Source organism: Aedes aegypti, chromosome 2 (genome assembly GCF_002204515.2).
Source record: "Aedes aegypti strain LVP_AGWG chromosome 2, AaegL5.0 Primary Assembly, whole genome shotgun sequence".
In the NCBI taxonomy this organism is placed as follows: domain Eukaryota; kingdom Metazoa; phylum Arthropoda; class Insecta; order Diptera; family Culicidae; genus Aedes; species Aedes aegypti.
The window spans coordinates 337,012,064-337,024,979 of NC_035108.1; the positions used below are offsets into that span (position 1 = coordinate 337,012,064).

General features: G+C 41.4%; 1 protein-coding gene across 1 annotated transcript; it reads left to right on the top strand.

The window, feature by feature from the left end:
* The first annotated feature begins 4,613 nt into the window (after positions 1-4,613).
* On the top strand, positions 4,614-5,471 carry LOC5566662 (NADH dehydrogenase [ubiquinone] 1 alpha subcomplex subunit 13). The gene is made up of 3 exons (XM_001651020.2): positions 4,614-4,718; positions 4,779-4,882; positions 4,966-5,471. Exons 2-3 carry the CDS (start codon positions 4,786-4,788, stop codon positions 5,322-5,324), a joined length of 456 nt encoding a protein of 151 aa, XP_001651070.1. The 5' UTR covers positions 4,614-4,718; positions 4,779-4,785; the 3' UTR covers positions 5,325-5,471.
* Positions 5,472-12,916: the final 7,445 nt, after the last annotated feature.

Genomic DNA, 12,916 nt, shown 5'->3' on the forward strand with positions numbered 1-12,916 from the left:
ACGATCTTTGGATGTGTTGGTGTGCAGACGAAGAGATGTCACATATGTAGGGATGTCAAAAATAAAATTATTTCGAATAATTGAGTTATCGATTCTGCGCTCGGTCAATCATTTTTCTTAAAGGTGTAAGTAAAAATGGTTCCTTTCCTTTTGATGGCGCTACGTCCTTCAAGACATGACGTGCGCCACAATGTTACGCCAACTAACTCGGTCCATGGCTGCTAACCTCCAGTTTCTCGATCGCTCCAGATCCTGCTCCACTTGGTCAAACCACCTAGCTCGTTGCGCTCCCCTTCGTCTTGTACCGGCCGGATTTGAGGTGAACACCATTTTTGCGGGATTGTTAACCGGCATTCTCACAACGTGTCCCGCCCATCGTACCCTTCCAGCTTTTGCGACTATCTGGATATTGGGTTCACCGTAGAGTTGCGCAAGCTCGTGGTTCATTCTTCTCCTCTATACGCCATTCTCACATACTCCGCCAAAGATCGTCCTAAGCACACGTCGTTCTAAAACTCCTAGCGCTTGCAGGTCCTCTTCGAGCATTGTCCACGTCTCATGCCCGTAGAAGACTACCGGTCTTATCAGCGTCTTGTGGAGTCCGTAGTTAGCACGACTTCCGGCAATTATACTGCCGTGAATAGCAAGTCAGTCCCATCTGTAAAAAGAATTGAGAAGATGGGGTGTGAAGTTTCCAAATTCGTTTTCCATGCGGATATTCAAAAAACTCCAGATAATTGGAACATGTTCAAATCTTAATGAAACTTCCACGATTTGCTTTTTACTATGATATCTTTCTGAGAAAAATAGAAAGATGATTAAAACACGATTAATTTTTGTGTTTTTTTTTTTTGTGAAATCATGTAGTGGGACTGATATGCGATTACTTTCCATTATGGGACAATTTGACTTGCTGTTTTTTCCTATTTTTTTCCGAACAAGTCTTATTATCTCATAAGGGCAGCTGAAAGAGCATTGAAAAATATGTTGAAAACTGAACTCAACTCAATTTTGAAGGAAATGCAGATGGGACTGACTTGCGATTCACGGCAGTATATGCTTCGAATTTCCCTGCTGCAGTTGTTATCCGACGATATCAATGATCCGAGGTAGACAAATTCGTCCACCACATCGAACTCATCCCCGTCGATCATCACGATTCTGCCAATGAGAGCTCTATCGCGCTCGGTTCCTCCACCCAGCAGATATTTCGTTTTCGACGTATTTACCTTCAATCCAACCCGGTCTGCTTCACGTTTCAGCCTGGTATACTGTTCAGAAACCACGTAGAACGTTCTTCCGACAATGTCGTCAGCGAAACATGAACTGGCTGGATTGATTGAAGATCGTCCGCATGTTGAAGCCCGTCCGTTTCATAACACCTTCTAGAACAATATTGAACAGGAGGCAGGAAAGACCATCGCCTTTCGACGACCTTTGCGTGTTTCAAACGGGTCCGATAATGCACCCGATATCTTCACAAAGCACTGTACACTATCCATCGTTGGGAACAAGTATTTTGTCACTTTCATCGATGATGCGAGCAAGATGACGTTCGTCTATTTCCTGAAATCGACGAAAGATGTGTTTAAAGCGTTTTTGGAGTTCAAGGCTTAAGCTTGATTCGCTGCTGACAAGTAATTTCTTGGCCTATCTTGATGCATGGAAAATTCCTGCAAGGAATCGATCAAGGAAGCGCTTTTTTCTAATCGCAGTACGCAGTTGAAAAGAGATGTCATTTCAAACGGGAGTCGCTGTAGAAAATTTCTTCAAGAAATCGGCGAGAAATTTCTTTAGCGATTCCTGTTCAGCAGCAAATCAGGCTTTATTCCGAAACCCAGACCGGAAAGAAGTTGAAGTGCCTGCGCACTGACAGTGGTGGAGAATATGTTGGTAAGCATTTCGAGGAGTTTCTCAAGACACACGGAATCCGTCACGAGACAACAGTGCCTCACAATCCGGAGCAAAACGGGTTGGCTGAACGCATGAACCGGACGATTCAGGAGCGAGCAAGATGTTTGTTGTTCGACAGTAAGTTGGACAAGCGATTTTGGGCAGAAGCGGCATCGACAGCGGTATATCTAATCAACCGATCGCCAACGAAGGGCATCTTAGTCACCCCATTCGAGAAGTTTACGGGAAGGAAACCGGATATATCGAAATTACGAGTCTTCAGAGCAAGAGTAATGGCGTACGTTCCAAAAGTCAAGCGTGTGAAGTGGGACCCCAAGTCGGTTCCGTGCATTTTGATCGGCTACTCGGTGTGTTCCAAGGCCTATCGTATGTACGACATGAAGAAAAATCAAGTTTTTGAAAGTCGAGACGTTGTGATACTGGACGAGCGACCGGTACAGGAGTTACCGGAGACGGACAATGCGGATTTGACTATCGAACCGATGGTTGTTACGGAAGTTCATCAGCAAGAGATCGTAGATGGCGAGCGCCGGCTGAATGTGATCGACGATCAACACGTGGTCGTCAACTCGAGCGAGGATTCCGACAGCGCAAATAGGGATAGCGAAAATTCAACGGCGGATTGTGCGCTAGAAGAGCCACTGGATCCGCAGCAATCGCTTGCGCTCCCCTCGCAATTTACTCAGAATTCTACGATGAGGCGCAATGAGAGGGAGCGCAGATTTCCAGGCAAGTATGCTGATTTTAAGGTAACATACAGTGTCCTGCATCAGAAATTTGCAAATCCACAGAATCAACACAGCCAAGTAGGACGTGGTCCGCAGTTCGGGAGATGGACCAGCACTGCGCTCCCGTCAAAGTACGAAGCATTGCGACAGGTCCGTCACACTCGGGCACAGATTGTGTACCACTTCTAGTACTGCAGATCGCAGTACACTTTTCACGGCATTCTAGATTACCTTACGAGCCATAAAATTTTGGGCAACTGCAAGGGACATCGAGATCTTTAATTTGTCTTTGATTGCGATCTAACGGAAAATGGTGTCTTGTGGATCTTCCAAAGGGACGGAAAGCGTTGAAGAATAAGTGGGTCTTCAAGATCAAACACGCTACGGATGGTTCTATCGAGCGTTACAAGACAAGACTTGTAATCAAAGGATTCTCGCAAGTGAAAGGAGTGGATTACACTGAAACATATTCTCCTGTTGTCCGCTACGCTACAGTTCGACATCTCCTTGTGCTGGTCGCGCAACTGGATCTTCTCGTCTACTAAATGGAACGGTACATAGATGAGTTGTTAGAAAAATACAATCTGAGCGACTGTAATCCTGTATCAACACCGCTGGACGCAAATCAGCGACTATTGAAAACGATGAGCCCACGAAATGAGGGAGAAAGAGAAAAGATGAAGGCTATTCCATTCCGTGAGCTGATTGAAGGACTTCAGTTCATCGCACAGTGCACGAGACCAGACATCAGAGAAGATTCATCCGTGAGCTATACGACATCAACGAGTCTCTGGTCACCAAATGCGACAATAATAGTTCAAATCTGTCTGGCTGAAAAGGAAATGGGCTATTCAGCAAGGACGAAACACATCGATGTGAGGCATCATTTCGTTCGTGAGCAAGTAGAGGCGAAATCGATCAAGCTGGAACATGTGGCATCCAATCTTCAAGCGGCAGACATCCTCACAAAGGCGTTATCTGGACCAAAGCTACAACACCGAAAGTTATTGGGTGTTGTACAAATACCCGTTTAAGGGGGGATGTTCGCGTAGTAAGCGTTGCATTATAATTGAGCAAATAAATCATTCGTTGCTAGACTGTATACCTGTTCAGACGCTTTTACTCTCTATCAAAAACCCGAGTTTGAGAAGATGATAAATTCATCGTTTTATATGCATAGGGAAGCTTCCAGGTTTTTACTCTGTTCCCAATTCTCACCAAACCCGACCCAAACCCGACTAAACCCGATTTTTTTCAAGCCCGAACCCGATCCGTACCCGATAATTTTGTAATTTTGTATCCGTACCCGACCCGAACCCAAACCCGAAACAAATTAAATTTTCAAACCCGAACCCGACCCGAACCCGTCGGGTTCGGGTTCGGGCCGGGTTTCGGGTTTGAAAACCCGAGACCCGACCATCTCTACTTGATATTCGCGACACTTTTGGAGGATCTGTCGCAACATAAAGATTGAATTGGCTCGCCAGCATGAATCACACCAATTCGATTGAGCTGTAACCGAATGAAAGTGATCCAATACTATGTCGACAAGCATGGTATAGTTCATGCTGGCGAACCGGTTCCGCTTTCCGTTGCCGTTCCGCTATCATTGCGTTTGGATCTTTATTACGTTTCAGGTCCATCGACACGCGAAAACCGATTTTTCTCCAAATCTATACGTCGAATTTAACGTCGGGCATGGTGCGCTGAACAGTGGATCTGGTGTACTACACAGCGCACTTTGCCCGACGTAGCTCCGACGCATGGATTTAAAGAATATCTGTTTTTTGCGTGTCAAAAATTCCGATTTTCAACTGTGTGAATAATACCACGCATAAAATATTAAATTTTACAACATATGTTTTTCCCGTGTGATAAATTAATATTTTTATTTCAAACGCACACAGCTTTTGGCTCAGTGTGTACCTCATGTTGCGCAACATTTTCCTACCGGTTCGATTCGACTCGTGCACCGATTCGCGGTTTTGATTTCTTTTTCCCTTTCCACCCTTTCCACCGACCGAACTGTCATTCGCTCGGAATTCGCATTGCCATCAGGGGGTGAATTCGATCGAGGTTTTCCTTCGCGGATTCCTTATAAATTTTGTGATTTTAATTCGCTTCCAAAACTTCCAGATTCGAAATGAGTGCTTCTCCGGCTAAGCTGCAGGATATGCCACCAAAGGGTGGCTATCAGAATATTCCCTTTGCCAGGATTCCAGCGAAAAAGTACTTCAAAGGTGAGTGATTTTCTTCTGTTCGGTTATGTCACCGATTGTTTTGATTGTTCTGATCTGGGGAATCTTTCTTTTGCGGACCACAGGATGGCAAATGATTGCGGCCTACGCGGGTTTCACCACCGCCGGATTGTCCATGTACTATCTGAACTGCAAGGAGAACCAGCGCAACGACGTCGAGATGCGCTCGGCCCGGAACGTAATCTACGCCCTGCTGCTGGCCGAAAGGGACCGTGAATATCTGAAGCAGCTGAAGCGAAACCGCGACGAGGAAGCGGACCTGATGAAGGACGTCAAGGGCTGGCAGGTGGGAACCTGGTACGGTGAGCCCGTCTTCAAGACCCTGCCCAAAGACCAGTTCGTGGATCCGTCCTTCCAGGAGTTCTACGTCCACTCCAGCTACGAGGACATGGCCAAGCGCAAGGACGTCAAGATGATGAGCTAGAGTGGGACCGTTCGTCGGTTCCAGACGTGGAGGACAGTTGGGTTTGAACCTGCCCGGAGAATGGTGCTTGGTTCAATTGGAATTTCGTTATAATAGTACAACCTCGGAACAGTGATGTGTAAAATAAATCGTAGGTCTGTCGATAATCACCGTTGCTTGAGAGATGGGGTTGGTGTCCGAAAACAGCATTTGATTTACAGGGCGTTTAGTATAATGTCAAATAGCACGGTATTCAGGGTGGCCATGCTTCCCGATTCGCAGGCCTGAATCAACAAACTTTCGATTTTTCAGATTTCCTACCGAGAACTACAAGGCTGGTAGCGAGTCACTTTTGAGTGACTTGGTCACATTATTGAAGCAAGTCACTAAAAAGTATTTGTATTTGTATTTTGTATTTATTGTTAGCTATTGTGTACGATAACTTGCTGTTTATACAAACGTTTGCTCATGTCAAGGAAAAACATTTTTAAGATTAAATTACATTGGATAACAAAGTTTTCAACATAATAATAAAAATAAAGTGTTTGCTTCCTTAATTACTATGCGTACGCTGCTTCAAAGCTTCCTTGAAGCTTGTTGCTGATGGCATCGTTCGAAGTGCAAAGGGGAGATTATTCCACTGGGAGATGCCACTCACAAGTATACTCTTTCTAGCGATCGAAGAATACCGTGGAGTTACGAAGGTTCTAGCTCGTTCCATTTGTCCTCGTTGCATATGCTGTTGTAGATACTCAGGCAGCTGTCCATGGTATCCTAGTCTCATAAAGCAGCATACTCGTAGGTGATAGTATTGTTGAAGATTGCAACCAGTGATTGTTTTTCTGACGGCTTGCGTCGAGTCCCTGCGCCGTAGACCATAGACGAAGCGAATTGCAGCTTTGAAACATCGATGAAGTTGTTGTTTTTGCAGGTTCGTAAGTCCAGGGTAGAATACTACATCACCGTAGGTGAGGATCGGCATCACAACCGCTTGGATCAATTTTCTTCGCGTGGGCACAGGTAACACAGGTGAGAAACGTTTCATGACTCTTACTGAGTTGAATACTTTAGACGTGATTGCGTTTACCTGTTGTGACCAATTGAATTTGCTGTCCAATTGCAAGCCTAGGTTTGTTACCACTTCTGATAATTGAATTGCTTCACCACAGAAAATGATATCAGCGTTAGATGGAAGTTCTTCTCTGCTAAATATTATCGCTTGCGTCTTTTTGGGATTGGGGTGTAGGCCGTTTCCAGCTGCCCATCGTTCAATCGCAAGAAGGTCTCTGTTGATTGCTTGAATTAGTAGATGGAGATCCTCCGTTGGACCAGTGGTGTATATTTGCAGATCATCCGCGTAGAGTTGGTAGTGGCACATCAAGACCGAAGGTAGGCTGTTCACATATAAGCTGAAGAGCAGGGAGCTGAGACACGATCCTTGTGGGGTGCCATCCAGGAGAGTTCGTGCGCTGGAAACATTGTGTCCCATTTTGACCACTTGGCTCCTCTGGCCGAGGAATGATTGCACCAAGTTGCAAGCAGTTGTCGAAAAACTGAATTCGTTGCGAAGCTTGCTGTGTAGCAGAGGATGAAGTACTGAATTGAAGGCTAGTGAAAAATCAACCAAAACCATTACTGTGCACTGCCTTCCATCCAGCCCGACCAATACGTCGTGAGAAACCTTAGCGAGGGTGGTTGTTGTACTGTGACGTTTGCGATAGCCGCTCTGATTCGTCGCTAGCATTGATGGCTCCGAAGAATTGAGATGCTCAGTAATCTGAGCGAGCAAGATTTTTTCCAGAATTTTAGACACAGCTGGCAGAACACTTATTGGTCTGAAGTCTTTGTGTGCCTCTGGAAGAGAGATCTTCGGAATTGGGTGCACGATAGCATTTTTCCAAATCTTGGGAAACACTTGGGAGGCGATGATTTTATTGAAAAGGTCTACCAGTAATGGCAACACAAAAGGCGAAAGCATTTTTATGAAGGATATGGGGATCTCGTCACTACGAACTGCGTTAGATGTTATTTGGTGCATATATTTGTTAACTTCGTTAACACTCACAGCTTGAAAATCGAACGGAGCATTAACTTCCCTAACTGGAAAGTTCTGGGTGGTGTATCTGCTGATTTGCGCCGAGAGATGCTGTGGCTGCCCGGTGTCGTTTCCAAGTTGGCGATGCCCTTCGGCGAAGAACTCATTCATCCCGTCAACATCTAAATCACCATTGCTGCAATCTTTTCGACTGTAGTTATGGACTCCCTCTCGGCGAAGATTGTTCCAAAGCTGTTGTGCGGGTAGATTGGGATCGAAATACTTTTCGCCATATCGTTTTTTAGCCGCAGAAATGAGAGTAGCAGTTCTGCTGCGTTTTTGCTGATAGTCGTTCCACTGTGGATCCCCCTACTTCCTGTTAGGGTTTCTAGCATACAATGAGTAAGCCAAATCCCTGGTCTTAACAGCTTCTTCCATTGCGTTGGTCATCCATGGCGTTCGCTTGTCACGGACGGTTAGGGGTCGTCCATAAATGACGTAGCTTTTTAGGGGGGAGGGGGGTCTTCACAAATTTGTGACGAAGTGTGACGAGGGGGAGGGAGGGGTCCTAGCTAGTGGACGTAGCATTTTGAATCAAGTCCGTTAAAAGAAAGGCGCTGAGAAAAATTGCATACAATTATTTTTCATGACACTTCTTTTTTTTTACTTATAAACTTGGGTTATAACATTATGATTAAGCTTCAAAACATTCATATGACAAGATTGAAAAAATAGCTATGAAACTTCAGATTTTCTCGATAAATGCAATCAAACAGATGTTTTGAAGCTTTAAATAATTATGTGAATATTATATTATATTCGTGTCCAAATTAATAAATTTATAAATAAACGAAATAAGTTTAATGAATTGATAAAACATTAATGCTCTAACTACTTGGAGTACATTTTTTTGCCATTTGTTAACATGACATAAAGTCAGTTTTATCCATATTTTCTGTTGGGGCTTTATTTCTTCAAGAAAATAAAATACCGTCAAACGGGGCTTCTTTTGACAATATTTCCTCATTCTTCAACTTTGAGGATTTGTAATTCTTAGAATTATGGATAGATATTGATGATTCTTACATACATTTAAGTTGTATATGTTCGTAACAAATGTGCAAAATATGAGGCAAATCCAACAAGAAATAACAAAAATGCTTGAATAGCGAAAAAAGTGTGTCCTTCAAGACAATAAAGGGGCTACTTTGGACATTTTCAGAAGTTTTCACAATTTGATAATAAAATGATTTTACCTCATTAAATTGAAATTGATTATATGGATTATCATCCATTGTGATGTAATGGAACGTTTTTGCATTGAGAAACGTAATTTAGAAAATGGCAAAGCTTGAAACAATTACACATACATAACAATTAATTTCAGCGAAACATGCTATTCGGACTTTCCAGTTTGCAGTATGAAACTTAAACTTTCAACTTCCCTTTAAATGGAACTATCAGTTACGAATGCTTGATTTTTAAATTGACATAAAAGAACAATGTTTCTACTAGGTACTGCGATGATTAATGATTAATGTACAAAAACCGTCTTTTCTATTCTTCTTCATATAACATGAACGGTATGTAGAGGGATCACATGAATACCTGTAATTAAAAGTAATTTCATTATAAACGCAATCTTTGAAGTAAAGTTGTGCAAGATCGTGGAGAAGTAAAAGATTGCTTTTGTAATATGCTTTTAGCTTTTTAGCAGTTTAGAGCTGGCTTAAGAGTTGTTTATCTTAGAAATAAATGGATGCAATTGTTTTGTACAGCAAATTTTTATAAAATATGACAGAAAATATTTTTTTTAGAGATTATGTTGTGAACTTTCCATTGGTACGTTCTGAAATATGTGTGTTTTATGTCTATTCACTTTTCCAAAAATTTATTTTATTTTTTTTATGTTGTAAAATATACAACCCAGAATATTATAACCAAAAAAAGTCGTAAAAATAAGACCTTTGATCAATTATTTTAATAAAACAACAATTTTTAGCAAAACACTATCACATTTTTTTTTATGAAACATGACTATTCGATAGTTGTGTGATGCTCCCAATAACTTTCCACGACTTGGGAAAAATTCAAACAATGTTTGCATAGCCAATGTTTTATAGCTTGTGAAAATGAATTCGGACATTTTTGAAATATATTCTTGTTTGTCCTGTTATTGTTGATGTTTTTTTCAAAAATAATTCATGTCTAGTGGTAGAGCGTGCATTGGTTAATAAAAGTGCTGAAGACACAAATTTGCTCAGAATAATATTTATGCTGCAAATAAATTTAAAAGGTGAGTGTCCAAAGTAGCCCCCGGAATCAAAAGTAGCCCCGTCCGACGGTATGCTCTTCTTGGCAAATATAACATTTAAAGCAAGATATTTATTCCGTGAATTGTGCCTTCAATGTTGCATGAGATTTCCACCCAATCAACTCATCATTTGTTTTGATATATCAATGCTCTTGATGGAATAGCCTGAATATTAATGAGTATAATAGATTCGAGTGTTAATAAAATTGCCCTATCATTAAATTTTGTTAAAAACTCGGTAATTTGTAAGATTAATTCAGTATGGAAACGATAAGGAAAATCAACTGAAATATTAGGAGAGATTATTGTATTTGTATAATAATCGCTAAAATTTTCTAAACATTCCAAATATTTCAAGTTTAATCTTTTATGTATCTGGCCACTGTTTGTTAGAATGATTTGAAATTGGATAATATTAACGATGATTCATTTCAAATTAATATATTTTCTTGATCATCTTCATTGAACTCTATTTCCTAACAAAGAATAATTAAAAAAAAAACAATCTTCTAATATAACGAAATTTTTGTTCAATATATTATAAAATATATTGGGCCCTAACTCGACAGTAACGAGCTTCATCAATCCAATCAATTTGTTTACACATTTTTTATAGTAAACTTGTTTTTTATGGTAAGAACAGTAATAGTAATATAATTTAGTCTTTGAGAAACTGGAAACCAAAACCAAGGAAAATGTTTATTTAAAACTTTTTCAAATTACTTTTAAGCGCTACTGTATATGAAACTGTTAGAATAGATTATAATCCTTTCATTTCAGTCAGTAATCAATATCAAACTTTGTATTGAACTTCTCAATTCCATTTTTTTGTTTCAACCCAGTCACTAAGGAAAACAAATAAAAAAAATATAGAGGGGGGGGGGGGTGCTCGATATGCTACGTATTTTCCAGGGGGGAGTACCAGCATTTGTGACAAAATGCTACGAGGGGGGAGGGGTGTAAAAAATCAGTGAAAAAATGCTACGTCATTTATGGACGGCCCCTTATGGTTTTCTCTGGTGCATGATTGTCGAGGAGCGTACGTAGTTCCGTTGTTAGTATTTCCGTCTTAACGTCGATGTCCTCACACTGATAGAAGTTGGTCATATCCCTGCTTACGAAGTCAGCTTGTAGCCGAAGCGGATCGATGCGCCGTAAGTTACGTATTTTGATTCGTTGTGGCGCAGGTTTAGGGACCTTAACGTTAACGATGAGGAGCGATGAGGTCTCTTATTTCGAAACATTTCTACAAAAGTCACTTTTTTTGTCTTTTTCAGAAATACCGAGGAGGTATTTTTTCGTGAAGTTAGTTCCAGTTTTAATTTAGATCATCCCTGGGCCGAAAATTAAGGAACAAATTTTTGATGTGAAACGAAAGAAAAAATGATTTTTTTTTGGATCGACTCGAGTGAAGTGACTCGCCGTGCAAATCAAATGGAGAGTCACTTCACTCGAGTCGAGAATTGTCACCTCGCTCATCTCACGCCATTCGTAGAATTAACCCAAGTATTTTCCTTCTCCTGGCAGTGAATTATGATTCGAAATATTTTACCAGGATTTTCCACAGAGATTACTTTACAAAATATTCAAAGGTTTATTCAGGATTTCCTCCAGTGATTTTTACACTGGTATTTTCAGTAGTTACTCTAGCATATTTTTCAACGATATCTACAGGAGTTCCCCCACGAAAATCCCCAAGGGTTTGAACCAGCGTTTTTGGAAGAAATTCGTTACGGATTTTCCATGATCTTTAGTTTATCAAGAAATGCTTTAAAATTCTTCATTTGATTTTTTTTCAGGAAAGCTATTAAGAGCTCTTCCAGGAATTCCTTAAGGTGAAGATCGAGCGAAGCCAAGGTTCAAATTTTCAAGAGCACGGATCTGGAGAATCAAATATTCGTTTGAGCTGAAACCCTAATCGATTGGTCACCACCAGCTAGTGATCAATCGATTATGTTTTCAGCTTAAACGGATGTATGGTTCTTCAGATCCGTGCTCTTGAAAATTTGAACTTTGGCTTCGATAAATCTTCACCTTAATGAATTTGGCTAGGGATTCATCATTAAGTTTTATCAGAAAAAAGTTCTGAAAGATTTTAAAAGAAAGAAAGTCGAGTCTAGTACACGACACTGAAGACGGCCGATACTTCAAAATGTCATTCGAGGTTTCACACCAGCAAATACTACAGCCATTATTCCGACCATTTCTGCACAAGTTATCATAGGATTTGATATAGCAATACTTTCCGGATTTTTTTTCAGGGATTTACGGAATAATGTATTAGAAAAGGTAATTGACAATTCCTCTGGAAACATTCTTTGAAAACTTCATTTGGAAATTACTCAAAAAATTGCTGCTGGACTTCTGGAAAGAATTTCTGCTAGTTCTCTGAAGTAATTTCTAAAGGTAGAGAAATTCTTGGTTGAAATCTTTGAAACCCTGAACAAAAATTCTGGAGGAAATCTTAGTCCTAATCAGTGGAGAAATTATTGCTTGGTTTTCTTGAAAATGTCCTAAAGGGAAATCTGTTAGCGAAGGCAAATTTGCAATCGAAGCAACCCCATGACTTTAGTGTTAAGATTGATTTTGAATAAAAACTATATAAGTTGTTAGACCGTCACCTAGACCACACGCGTATTTTATTAGCTCTGCCCCAATAGGTTATGGGACGTCGACACGTGTCTAGTGGAAGCGGAAGAAAATTCAAGACTTGAAGCTTTTTTCACTTCAAGAATGGCGAATCCAAATGCAGGAAGCAGCGCATCCGGCGATTACGTTTTGGTACGACAGCAGCAGCAGAGTTTCAACACACAGGGCCACCCCCACATCGAGCGGTTGGTTGGTCGAGAAAACTGGAGGACCTGGAAGTTCGCAGTCAAGACCTATCTGGAAGTGGAAGATCTCTGGGAAGCAGTGGAACCAACGCCTAATGAAGACGGAACGCTCCCCGCTGTGGACCCTCGAAAGGACAGAATCGCACGAGGTAAAATAATTCTGTTCCTCGACCCGGTGAATTTCATTCACGTCGAGGAGGTAAAAACTGCGGCCGAAGTGTGGAGGAAGCTTTCGAACACGTTCGAGGACACTGGATTGACCCGCCAGTGGTTCCTTCTCCGCGAGCTAATCACGACGTATCTGGTCAGTTGTGGATCGATGGAGGCCTATGTGAACCGTATGATTTCGACAGCGCATCAGCTCATCGGAATTGGCTTTCCCTTGGACGACAGATGGATCGGCATGTTACTGTTGGCTGGTCTACCGCCG

Coding starts and splice junctions, on each gene's coding strand:
- LOC5566662 (XM_001651020.2), top strand. CDS start 4,786: ATGAGTGCTTCTCCGGCTAAGCTGCAGGATATGCCACCAAAGGGTGGC. Junction 4,883..4,965: donor AGCGAAAAAGTACTTCAAAG/GTGAGTGATTTT, acceptor TGCGGACCACAG/GATGGCAAATGATTGCGGCC.